This window comes from Pseudorasbora parva, chromosome 10, assembly GCF_024679245.1.
Source record: "Pseudorasbora parva isolate DD20220531a chromosome 10, ASM2467924v1, whole genome shotgun sequence".
Taxonomy (NCBI): Eukaryota; Metazoa; Chordata; class Actinopteri; order Cypriniformes; family Gobionidae; genus Pseudorasbora; species Pseudorasbora parva.
This window is the reverse complement of record NC_090181.1, coordinates 43,727,004-43,740,014: the sequence shown is the minus strand read 5'-3', so window position 1 is coordinate 43,740,014 and position 13,011 is coordinate 43,727,004. Positions and strand designations below refer to the sequence as shown.

Sequence of the window (13,011 nt, the reverse complement as noted above, 5' to 3'; positions counted from 1 at the left end):
TTTGAGTCCAGCTGTGTTTGATTATACTGATTGGACTTGATTAGGAAAGCCACACACCTGTCTATATAAGACCTTACAGCTCACAGTGCATGTCAGAGCAAATGAGAATCATGAGGTCAAAGAAAATGTCTGAAGAGCTCAGAGACAGAATTGTGGCAAGGCAAAGATCTGGCCAAGGTTACAAAATCATTTTTGCTGCACTTAAGGTTCCTAAGAGCACAGTGGCCTCCATAATCCTTTAATGGAAAATGTTTGGGACGACCAGAACCCTTTCTAGAGCTGGCCGTCCGGCCAAACTGAGCTATCAGGGGAGAAGAGCCTGGTGAGGGAGGTAAAGAATGGCCCAGCCAAAGCCCTAACTTAAACCCAATTGAGCATCTCTGGAGAGACCTGAAAATGGTTGTCCACCAACGTTTACCATCCAACCCAACAGAACTGGAGAGGATCTGCAAGGAGGAATGGCAGTGGATCCCCAAATCCAGGAGTGAAAAACTTGCATCTTTCCCAAAAAGACTCATGGCTGGATTAGATCAAAAGGATGCTTCTACTAAATACTGAGCAAAGGGTCTGAATACTTAGGACCATGTGATATTTCAGTGTTTCTTTTTTAATAAATCTGCAAAAATGTCAACAATTCTGTCAATATGGGGTGCTGTTGGCCTAGAAATCTAGACGCACCCTAGCAGCAGCAAATTTAATCTGCCTGCGAGTGTCGTCTAGGAACTCTCAATACCCTTCTGAGCTGTAGTCGCCTAACTCTTGAGTTAGGCGGAACGGCGGTTTTACGAATCAGCTTTGACCGCGACTCTGGAAGACTTGGAGTTAAGCTTTTCTCTGAGAAAAGAACAAAGAACGGCACTGAAGTCATTCTTAAAAAGGGAAGATGTGTTCTGAGTTTTGCCGACCGGATACGGCGAATGTTTAATCTGTCAACAAGCTCTGCTTCACCTTCGTTGCTCTGGTTGGTGGTAGCGCTATCCTATCGCGTGCAGAGGGAGTTTAAAAGACAACCGTTTATCCGCCCCTCGGATTGAGTCCTGTCAATGGTGAGTTTCCAGACCAAACATCTTGATGTGGGTCTGGCTTGTCAGGCTAGGGTGCTTTGTGTACATTAATGAGAAAAAAATGAGGGGGTCTGAATAATTTTTGTACCCACTGTATACACATACACACACAAGTTCAGACTGGCGCTCATGTTGTGTGTTTGCTCACGTGATAAAAGGAAGCAACGTCATACGCACATGACGACAAGGAGGTTAATGTGGTGCGTAAAGCGAGTTACTCCTCCCACTTCTGCTAGTTTAACTAAGATGTCTTATCCCGTGCGAATTGGCCATTAATATTACAGACGTCCTGAGGTAAAATTACTTTACCCCCACCTCCCTATGTTAAACTAATCCCATCCGAATAGGGCTTTAGTTTAGTACTCACACACTGTTGGACAAACTTTTAGTGTGTGTACTTCAGTGAGCGTAATGTGGGCAGCCACGCCATCGGTTTTAAAAGTCTCCATTTTGGTCCGTTTACACTGAAACGCAACCCCAGATTTTTCAAACTAAATCGGGATCTGCAGCGCTTTTTTAAAAGTGTCCGTTTTCAAGGTTCTAAAACACTGGAGTAGAGTGGACGACAGGCGTACCGCAGAAAAAGTTATGCTTTCTTAAACAAAAACACACTAGTATAAACAGGCCTTATTTCGTATCAAGCCTGCATGCTATTTTTGCTTTAAATAAAAATATGTTAAAAGAATCTTCATGCACCACATTACATTTCATAGAATGTGCAAATTTAAAATTGAGTGTTTTTGTGAAATTGCACTGACCTGTAGGTTGTCAAACTTCAGTCCAGGCATGGCCAGCTGCTCTCTGTCTATCTGAACAGGACTGATCTGCTGTGTGGCCACTGATATCAGAACTTTCCTGGTGTCGTCTGAGGGAAGCCAGGCATCATAGCGCTTTTCCAGCTCGCTGGTGATCAGAGCGCTTGCGAATGGGTCGTCTCCGCTGGAGAACACCGCCTGGAGCTTGTTCACGGGCTCCGCAGGACTTACTTGCGGTTTTGTAGCAACCGGGGCGAAGTATGTGCTGGTCGGTACAGCTTCCTGGGGCGGAGATTCTGGAGTGGTGGCCGTCTTGGGCGGCTCTGCATTCGGGTTGCTGATTGATATGAAAGAGGTGGATGTGGTGAAAGAATCGAAGAAGTCTGAGGCGGGGTTGACCACGCAATTATCTGTGAAGAACTTACTGAGGCTGGGACTGGGCTGGCACACTTGAGGGATGAGTTTGTTAGGGGTGTCTGTGGTGCCAATGGTAAAACTTGGAGATTTTACTAGCGTGGGCTGAAAGCCGTCAGGTATCAGGGATTGTGCTTTGGGTTGCACAGCCTGGCTGAAGATAGTACACACCGGTACAGGCTCCTCTTTAGGGGACGTATCCGTATTCATCTCAATGACCATCAGAGGCTCCTGAGCTTTGGGAACCTCTGGGTTTGGGTCGTCTGGAGGAACAATTTCCCTTTTGTCATCCACCTGTGCAATCTTCTCATCTTCAATCTCTTCATCCAATAAAGGCTCGGATGTCTCCTCAGGTTCAGCAGCATTGTCATCTTTTTGCTCTTCTCTATCTCCATCTGGTGTTTTGAACTCAAACGCCTCCTCACCTTCATTCTGCCCCAAAAGTGAGTCGATGGGAACGACGTCCTCCTCCTCGCTGTTGGGGGAGTCTGAGATCATCACGCTCTCCATCATCTGGTCATTCAGCCTGTCTATCAAGCTCTCAGTGTGAGTGCTGTCATCCCGTGGTGAAACAAACGTTTCGGCATCCAGGTCGATGCTCTCCTCTTGGAAAGATGCTTCTGTTGGGTCAGTTTGGAGTGGGATGGAGACTTCATTTAGCATCTCATCTGCTCCATCTATATCCAGTGTAACAGGCCTCTGAGCTGGACCTTCACTGCTGTCCATGACTCCAGCCTGGATGTTCCCTGTGATTCGTAGTCAAACAAAACAGAGGTCAATGAATCAGGCTAAATAGCTAATGAATGTATATGTATATATATATATAGTCACATAAACACCCCTGTGAAAAAGAAGTACACTTTAGCATTCTTATTACAGATATAACTTACTTAAAAGCGAACTGAATATAATGCTTTCAGACACTTAACTGCATCATATGTTTAATTTAATGAAAATGTATTAGTTTAAAGTTATATTAAATGCAATTAGCTGAGTTAATTAGTACTTAAGTTATGACCCACTTAAGTAGGACTTAAAGGGTTAGTTCACCCAAAAATGAAATTGATGTCATTAACTCCTCTCCCTAATGTCGTTCCTCACCCGTAAGACCTCTGTTCATCTTCACGCACAGTTTAAGATATTGTATATTCAGTCTGAGAGCGTATGCAAGTGTATGCACACTATACTGTCCTCCATGTCCAGAAAGGGAATAAAAACATCATCACAGTAGTCCATATGAGACATCAGTGGGTTAATTAGAGTCTCTTGAAGCATCAAAAATACATTTTGATTTTTCAGCATTGTCCTCTCTTCCCGTGTTTTTCCAAAAAGATTAAAACGGTTAATAAATCAATGAATCGATTAATGCTTCGGGTCGCCAATGTCACGTGATTTGAGCAGTTTGCCGCGATCTGAACTGCTGAAATCACGTGACATTGGCGACCCAAATCATTAATCGATTCACTGATTGTGACATGTATGACTGTATGACAAACAGTCATTTGAAAGTGATTGCAGTACCAGTTTTGGCTGCAATCTTACATACACTTCCTTTAAATAAACATTAAAAGTATTTGTAATGACACATTTACATCAAAATTGCACTTTAGTACATTTCTGTTGTGCTCGGGTCATTTTGACCAAGAGAAGATTTTCTTGTTACTAAAAACGTTATTCCCACTTGATTAAAATTTGCTGACTTTGCTAACACAGGGTATAACCACCTTTTTTTTAAATTCCCCCACCTTGTCATACTTGTGGTGTTCCTGGCCAAAAATGAGCAGCCTAAAAAATAGCTTATAAATCTCTCGTTATGCTATATTATCACCAAATATTATGTTAAATCTTTTTGTCAACATTCTATCAATTAGGACAGGTTTTGTATTTCTATTTCTAGCTGATTGTAGGCCTCATTGAACTGAGCTTGGTCAAAAATGACCATCCACTGAAAATGAATGAGGAAGATCGAAAATAAGAGAAATATTTAGTGTTCAGGAGCATGATCAGTGTTTGCATGTGTGCTTACAAAGATAATGGCCTCGGACCTGTGCATGCATGGACACGGAGGACACGGACACGGACACACACACAGACACAGACAGACACACAGACACAGACACACAGACACAGACAGACACACACACACACACACACACACACACACACACACACACACACACACACACACACACACACACACACACACACACACACACACACACACACACACACACACACACACACACACACACTTAAAGCACAATGATTTAAAATGTACAACATTTTTTAATGTGACATAATTCATTACAAACTGCACTTTTTAAAGCATACTTATGAGTGTTAAGAAACAGTCATAACAGTGGGTACTTCATTAATATTAAGATTCAACTACAAGCACACTTCTTTATCACAGGGTCAATCTTACTGTGTTCCTCTGGTTTCTTCTCATATTGAAGTATCACAAGAGTTTTTGATGTATTTATATTATTTTTTTATTTTCACTGGAGTTTGTGAAATAATATTTAACCTCCTGGGCGCCACTGTCCTTGTACAAGGGCATTATATTTTAATGCCTTTCTCTGACACCATACATGTCATAGTTTTCAGTCTTTCATGTCCTGTAAAGAGCACATTCAGGGCTTTTCAGAGATACCAAATGTTTTGAGGTTTTACCAGGACAACCGGACTTCTCCTGGGTCTTTATAAATGACTGAATTGGATGGATAATATTTAGTAATAGTTTGTAATTATCATTTATATCTGATTAATTTTCAAATTGGTTGTTCTAAATCAACATCTCAGGAAAATGTTATGGGGTTTCCAATAAAACTATGACTGTCTGTTACAAAATTTTGATTTCATGAATGTCCACTATAGAGGACACCAGTGGCCTGTACCATGATGGTAGTTTAACAGACTCAGGGTCACAGGATTAATTATGAGTTGACAAAACCAAACCAAACTATTCAGGCTTTGTTGGTCCCATGATGCTGATCATCAACTTTCTCTGTTAACTCAGACTTTGATCCTGAGTTCAGCAGTTTAGCTGTGACATCAGCAGTGAACAGCCAATCACACTCTGTGACATCAGCAGTGAACAGCCAATCACACTCTGTGACATCAGCAGTGAACAGCCAATCACACTCTGTGACATCAGCAGTGAACAGCCAATCACACTCTGTGACATCAGCAGTGAACAGCCAATCACACTCTGTGACATCAGCAGTGAACAGCCAATCACACTCTGTGACATCAGCAGTGAACAGCCAATCACACTCTGTGACATCAGCAGTGAACATCCAATCACACTCTGTGACATCAGCAGTAAACAGCCAATCACACTCTGTGACATCAGCAGTGAACAGCCAATCACACTCTGTGACATCAGCAGTGAACAGCCAATCACATGCTGTGACATCAGCAGAGAAACATCCAATCACACACTGTGACATCAGCAGTGAACAGCCAATCACACTCTGTGACATCAGCAGTGAACATCCAATCACACACTGTGACATCAGCAGTGAACACCCAATCACACTCTGAACAGCCAATCACATGCTGTGGATCAGTGGAACTGAGATTAATTTCTCTCTTCTGCAGAATATTACATGATTGAAAATTATTAAGAATTCTAAATCATTCAAAATTAGTATTATATATATATATATATATATATATATATATATATATATATATATATATATATATATATATATATATATATATATATATATATATATAGATTGTTAAAAGCCAGACGCTTTAGTCTTTAGAAATCATTTGCTATGTCATGTCCTTTAATTTGCAGTAGAGAGTAAGAGATGCAACCCGTTGCTCTCAGCTGATTGGACCAATTTCATTTTGAGATCTCGTATCCAGAACATAAGCTGCCCCAGAGCAGGTTAGCTGTGGAGCGTTAGTTACTATCGAGATGAACACAGCTAAAAGCCAAACCACTGTAATGGTACCTAAAACCCAGGATTGGCACAAACTAAGCTTAAACATATCGTGCTAGCCCCAGGACTCATGTTTATCAGGCATTTTGGAGACACAACAAGTGAATAAGGAAAGAAATGATATATCAATATTCCTATGAAATATTAGATACTATTATGAAAATGTTGCCAACTGTTATTTCCATGATTACACTTCACATCAGAACACATTAGAGAGATAGGATAGAAAGGATCCATTGCATTGAATGGGAAAACCCACACATTATGCCTAGTAAAATTGTATATCAATTAATTCTGTTATATCATAGTTGAGAATCATATTTACACAAAGTTTGGTTGAATCCTGAAACCTAAACATTGATTGGTAACTGAAAAAAAAAAATCCCATTGTTTTCACCTATACATGTCATTTCATTTTTAAAACAACTGAGTCCAAGTGTCCACTTATGAGGACAGCATAACATAAAAATACAATATCATTACTGTCGCATTACTGATAATATAAATCAAAAGACTAAATACTATGATTTGACAACCAGGATTTAAGCCTTTTTAAATAAATAAAACCCTTGAACCTTTATCGTTTCAAAACATTACATAATGTCAAATAAGCTCCATGGATTAATTATATGAATAATTTTAGAAATCATTCTTCTGGAGGAGAAAATTAGAACAGAAATATGACTAAAATACCTGATTATCAATATGCTGCAAGTCTGAAGAGCACTGTAGCAACAACATGACGAATCTAGACTAAAATGCAATAACTGTTGAATTGACATATAGGAGACCGTCATGTTCTCCACAACACTTACGCAGAGAGAGAAAATTACATTATGATAAAACAGTTAAAACATGATTTTACCTTCAGTGAAATGAACGCTGTGATGACAGCAGTGTAAACACACGCATGCGCATTGACGTAAGAAGAGATCTACGGTGTGCGATAGTTGTCAAACATCCTCGCTACGGGGGAGGCTTGTATTCTCGAACAACATTTCCGTTCACAAAGCACAGCACACGAACTCACAGAGAACAACGTTACGTAAGATCCCGTACGCCGTTTGCGTAAGTTCCATTTTACGTTCGCGGAACTGCTGTGTATGCCATCAGTATTTGATAAACAGGAGAATGTTTTACTCTAAATTAAATCATAGATAAATAAACGAAAGACTGAAGATGGAGGATGATGCACCAGTTATTTATGGCTTGGAGTTTCAGGTACTGTAGCACGGTTTATTTTGTTATTCTTGCACACATCACATTTTCATATTTAGGACCTGTGCTTCAGTGTTGTAATGATTATTAAAACATGTTTTTGTATTAAAAATGACAAATTGAGAGATATTTTCCGTTCCATATCTATCTCAAACAATGTATAAGTATGGAATCACATGGTAATATACCATAACACTTAAATGTAAGTATACATGGATAAATTATTGCTATATTCATATTTCATAAGCCATGGCAAAAATAAAAGAGATTGTATTACTATATGATACCACTATATAAACACACACACACACACACACACACACACACACACACACACACACACACACACACACACACACACCACACCACACCACACCACACATACATAACACATTAATGAGCTCAACTATGACACCCCAAAAATGCAGTCTAGGTAGGGACTAGCTCTCAGGTATTTTGTGTCATATATGTATTGCATTTTCTTTTATTTTGGTTGTGTATGATTAATGCATCGGCTGTCATCTTCTCCGCATGTTTTCAGGCGCGTGCCCTGACAGCTCAGACAGCTGAGACAGATGCCATCAGGTTTCTAGTGGGCACACAGTCACTCAAATTTGATAACCAGGTGAGTGAATGTACACATGGGATTGTGTATGCTGTAGTTTTATCTTGAGTCCTCATATTTTCTATAATGATGTCAGTGCCCATGTTACATGGGGTGAATTCAAGTTGATTGGGACACTTTCTCAATGGCAAAAAGTGTTCACGACTCTTTAGAGCAGGTTTCTGAATGAGTCTGTTTCATATTTATTGTTAATTTATAATTTCATAAAACACTAATGTTAGTTAGGACAATACCACAGAAATACAGCACAACAAAATATTTTAATCTGTCATGGCAGGTTAGGAGCAAATTACAAATTAACATGTAAGGTGAAGTGTTCCTTTTGTACTAGTTTCCCTCCAGTCATTAGTTACCATTGGCATTTATTAACGCGTACACATGTCTGTACTGTAGTTGGTTCATCACTGTCTAAGTTCCTCATTTCCTTTCATTCTTTGTGTTGCTTTCTTTGCACACTGTCACGTTACCTGCTCGTTTGTGGATTAATTTGGTTTGTTTCATAATAGGGCTGTGCAATATATCGAAATTATCAAAATATTGCAAATGTATATTGCGATATGCATATCACAACGGCACACAATATCTGAATGATTTTAATAGGCTACTTCAACATTGTGAAAGGTTTACGTTTTAAGTCAACGCATATAGCAGAGAATAGACTGGGCACACGACCACTGTTACTTATGTGACTTGCTTGATGTTAAATAGAGTATATAACATAACTTGCGAAAACAACTCCGTTGCAGTCTTGCGTATCTTGTTTCACACTCAAGACTGTCAAATACACGCAGTTATGTCAAAATGGCTGCCTTGATGAGTATTCATGTAAACACAGTTGGTTATGCTTTAAGTGAATGATATCAGTTGGGGAAAGAAAACAAAATGTGTGTTAATAAACTCATGCATTAGGTCTTAAAGTGACAGGCGGCTAATACAGTATACCTGCCGCTGTCTGTCTGGATACCTGCTCTTGGCTGAATAACCTTTTTAGCTTAATTATGTATCAGTGTATGTTTAATCCATGTGAAGACTACTGTTTTTAGTTCTTATTTTTAATAACAAAGATAAATTAAAATAACAAAAATAATCGTTCACCCCTAGTTCAGAAGTCTTTGTTTACTTGGATGTTCTTGATGTTAAGTTTCGTGGAAGAAGAACGCCGTCGTGTTTACAACTGTGACAACGAGCGCTTTGCAGGATCGTCTAAACACTGGTCGTATGTGAAGTTCGCGGCTCCATTGTCACAGTAAACGTGCGCAACGTTCTTGAATGAATAATTTATAGATGCATGTCAGTCTGTAATTGCAGGGACATTGCCTTTACATTTTCACGCCCCTAAACATGATGCGGAGCAAATCATTGTCATTGGTCCTGTCCATCCCAAGTTTGTAATTGCTCCCACACCCACTCTTCCTCTCCTGCATGCTCCACTGCCACTCATTCCCTCAGACATTCCCCCAGCTCTGCCTCCGCTGAATCCCTTCAAACCTCAGCTCCACCATCATATTTGCCAAGCAACCCTGTTCCACGTTGGGACTTCCAGTCCAGCTTTGTCCTGGCATTGGGGCAGCAGTGGCTCAGTGATTCATGTAGATTGTCTACAAACCGAAAGGTTGGTGGTTCAATCCCCGGTTCCACCTGACCAAGTGTCGAGGTGTCCATGAGCAAGACACCTAACCCCAGCTGCTCCCGACGAGCTGGATGGCGCCATACATGGCTGACATCGGCGTCGGTGTATGAATGGGTGAATGTGAGGCAAGATGTAAAGCGCTTTGGATGGCCATAGGGTCTGTTAAAAGCGCTATATAAATGCAGTCCATTTACCATTTACCTCCGGGCTCCGCCTTGTCCGGGCTCCGCCTTGAGCCCTCAGTTCCACCTCTGCCTATCGACCAATCAGCTTCACCCTGGACCACCGTCCTTCCGGCTTCCCTTGTTCCTCTGGCTTCGCCCTGGTCAGTAACGACCATTTCACACATACTCCGTCTGCAGTTCGTATGCGGTGACTGATCCGCTGCTTTATACCACAAACACAGCATTTATTCATAATTTTTATTTCACATTTAAAAGTTGTTAGGCTACTGAACATGGCTTGTCATAAATGCAATTCACTTGAATACAGTCTGTCATAGACGAAACGTTTAAAAGCACTTAATATAAACAAAGTTTTATTCAATTTCTTTATTCCATTTACTTTATATAGCCTTTAGATTTATATATTACGTTGCTCATGCAACGCAAGTGGCAAAACATTTAAACGTATGTTATAGCCAATATTAAAATCAGTACAATAGACAAAAAATCTTGTCTTTTATTTCGTAAATCTTTTTACTTTTTTTTTTTTTTTTACAAAAATTTCAGCAGGTCATAAATAACTTTTTTTTCCTCCTCCAAGAAAGGAGGAAGGATGAGTGCTATCCAAAAGCCATGTGATGACTTTGTAACGGAGTATAATTTTAAATATTATGGATCTGTGGTGAAATTACTAAATTTTCGTGTCAATACATGTTTATTTTAATGCAAACAATGCTCTGTCCCTTTAATTCAGCTCATCCAGCACAGCAAAAAATAGACTTGGTGCAGAAACGATCGCCGCACAGTCACTTCTGTATAGGCACGCACCTAGAATGGATCGGCGGACCAAATCCGAGCACAGTCTGAAAGCTGTAATCCGTTAACATGGGTATGGAAAAAAATTACGCACCACATACTGCAAACGGAGTTTGTGAAACGGGCATCAGGCTCCACTGCAGTCCTCAATCCATCGTTGCCGTAGACTCTTGGCACCCGGGCACCACGTCGGGCATTGGCCTCCTAGTCATTCGGCGTCACCGGATCTCTGAGTCCCACGGACTCTGCCTATACACTGATCTGGCATAACATTATGACCACTGACAGGTGAAGTGAATAACACTGATGATCTCTTCATCATGGCACTTGTAAGTGGGTGGGTTATATTAGGCAGCAAGTGAACATTTTGTCCTCATATTTGATGTGTTAGAAGCAGGAAAAATAGGAAAGTGTTAGGATTGGAACAATTCTGACAAGGGCCAAATTGTGATGGCAAGATGACTGAGTCAGGGAATCTCCAAAACTGCAGCTCTTGTGGGCTGTTCCCGGTCTGCAGTGGTCAGTATCTATCAAAAGTGCTCCAAGGAAGGAACAGTGGAGAACCGGCCACAGGGTCATGGGCGGCCAAGGCTCATTGATGCACGTGGCGAGCGAAAGCTGGCCCGTGTGGTCCGATCAAACAGACGAGCTACTGGAGCTCAAATTGCTCAAGAAGTTAATGCTGGTTCTGCAAGCAAAGGAAGAAGGTGGCCTGGTCTGATGAATCACGTTTTCTTTTTTATCACGTCGATGGCTGGGTGCGTGTGAGTCACTTACCTGGGGAACACATGGCCCCAGGATGCACTATGGGAAGAAGGCGAGCCGGCGGAGGCAGTGTGATGCTTAGGGCAATGTTCTGCTGGGAAACCTTGGGTCCTTCATCCATGTGGATGTTACTTTGACACGCTCCACCTACCTAAGCATTGCTTCAGACCATGTTCACCCTTTCATGGAAACGGTATTCCCTGATGGCTGTGGCTCTTCCAGCAGGATAATGCTCCTGACACAAAGCACAAATGCTTCAGGAATGGTTTGAGGAGCACAACAACGAGTGTGAAGTGTTGACTTGGCCTCCAAATTCCCCAGATCTCAATCCAATCGAGCATCTGTGGGATGTGCTTAACAAACAAGTCCGATCCTTGACAGAACTTAAAGGATCTGCTGCTAACATATTGGTGCCAGATACCTCAGCACACCTTTAGGGGTCCAGTGGAGTCCATGCCTCTATGAGTCAGGGCTGTTTTGGCAGTAAAAGGGGGACCAACACAATATTATATTGTTAATGTCATAATGTTATGCCTGATTGGATAACTGTATTAAGATAATTTTCTCACTGGGCAGCTGCTAACTAGTTTATTTTTTTCTTGTTCAAACATATACAGTATCAAAATGATTTGTATGGTAAGAACATTATTATTTACTGTGATCAAAAAACTTCATAAACTTACCCTGCAGCAGGTCATTTCCTTCCGCCCTCGAGCAGCAGAGCGATACACACTGTCCTGAGGCCTGTGTGTCATCACTGAAGTGACACTTCACTTCCGTCCTGGGCATGAATGGGCCTAAAGTGGAGGCCATTCTCTACCTGAGCCCCTGACCCCTCCTTCACGTTATGTCTACGGCAAGAGACGAGGCCCATGTGATAATTCACAAGCCATTCTCATAAATCACGAGCAAGTCTCTCCAACCCCAGCGCTCATTACAGAACCTTCCAACGCCTCCAATTATCCTGTCCAGCCATTGGAATTTATTTGTATTGCTTCCCTCCATAAAATTATAACGTTGCCTAATAATTCTCCTTCATTGCGGTCCAACCCAAGGTTAATGGCTTCCTCTCCAACTTTCAGCAGCCTGAAAGGCAGAGATGCCCTCACGTATGCATGCGCTCTCTCTGTCTCTCTCTCAGACTAACATGCTCACTTCATACCATAGACAGTAAAATAAATGGACACAGCGACCCCATAGACTTCAACGGCGGAAAATGAAGTCAATTAGAAGCACTCACTTCCTGATGGCTGAGCGAACTGCGCCGGCTCAGACTGAGCTTGAGGACGTAGATGTGACGTGAGCCTCCTGTCTGACAGCTGTAGGTCTTCTAGTAGTTGTGGAAAGTGAAATCTGAATCACGTTGTTTAAATATTTTCTCCCGTTGCTTTTGGCTCACTATGGGCTTCTCCCCATTCTTCTCCCTTGACTTTATCAGACTTTATGTCTCCACGTCCCCCCGACTGTCTCATAGACAGTAAAAGATTGCTTCTGAGCGTCTCCTCCTGTCTATACGGTAATTTCTCAACTGTGCGAGAGTCGTGTTGGTTATGACGCAATCGTTAGCCTATTTTTACAAAAACAGCTTCTACGGGCGGTAG

At 41.4% G+C, this 13,011-nt stretch overlaps 2 protein-coding genes across 2 annotated transcripts in view; one reads left to right on the top strand and one right to left on the bottom strand.

The window, feature by feature from the left end:
• The window catches only part of trappc12 (trafficking protein particle complex subunit 12), a 43,547-nt gene extending 36,402 nt beyond the window's left edge, over positions 1 to 7,145 (bottom strand). The window contains exons 1-2 of the mRNA XM_067456217.1: positions 7,058 to 7,145; positions 1,823 to 2,979 (exon numbers count right to left, since the gene is read on the bottom strand). Coding sequence (XP_067312318.1) covers positions 1,823 to 2,959 — 1,137 coding nt within the window. The 5' untranslated portion in view covers positions 2,960 to 2,979; positions 7,058 to 7,145. The remainder of the gene's footprint in view (positions 1 to 1,822; positions 2,980 to 7,057) is intronic.
• A 108-nt stretch (positions 7,146 to 7,253) lies between these two features.
• The window catches only part of eipr1 (EARP complex and GARP complex interacting protein 1), a 68,145-nt gene continuing 62,387 nt past the window's right edge, over positions 7,254 to 13,011 (top strand). Inside the window, exons 1-2 of the mRNA XM_067454733.1 lie at positions 7,254 to 7,413; positions 7,952 to 8,035. Of these exons, the coding sequence (XP_067310834.1) occupies positions 7,372 to 7,413; positions 7,952 to 8,035 (126 nt within the window). The 5' untranslated portion in view covers positions 7,254 to 7,371. The remainder of the gene's footprint in view (positions 7,414 to 7,951; positions 8,036 to 13,011) is intronic.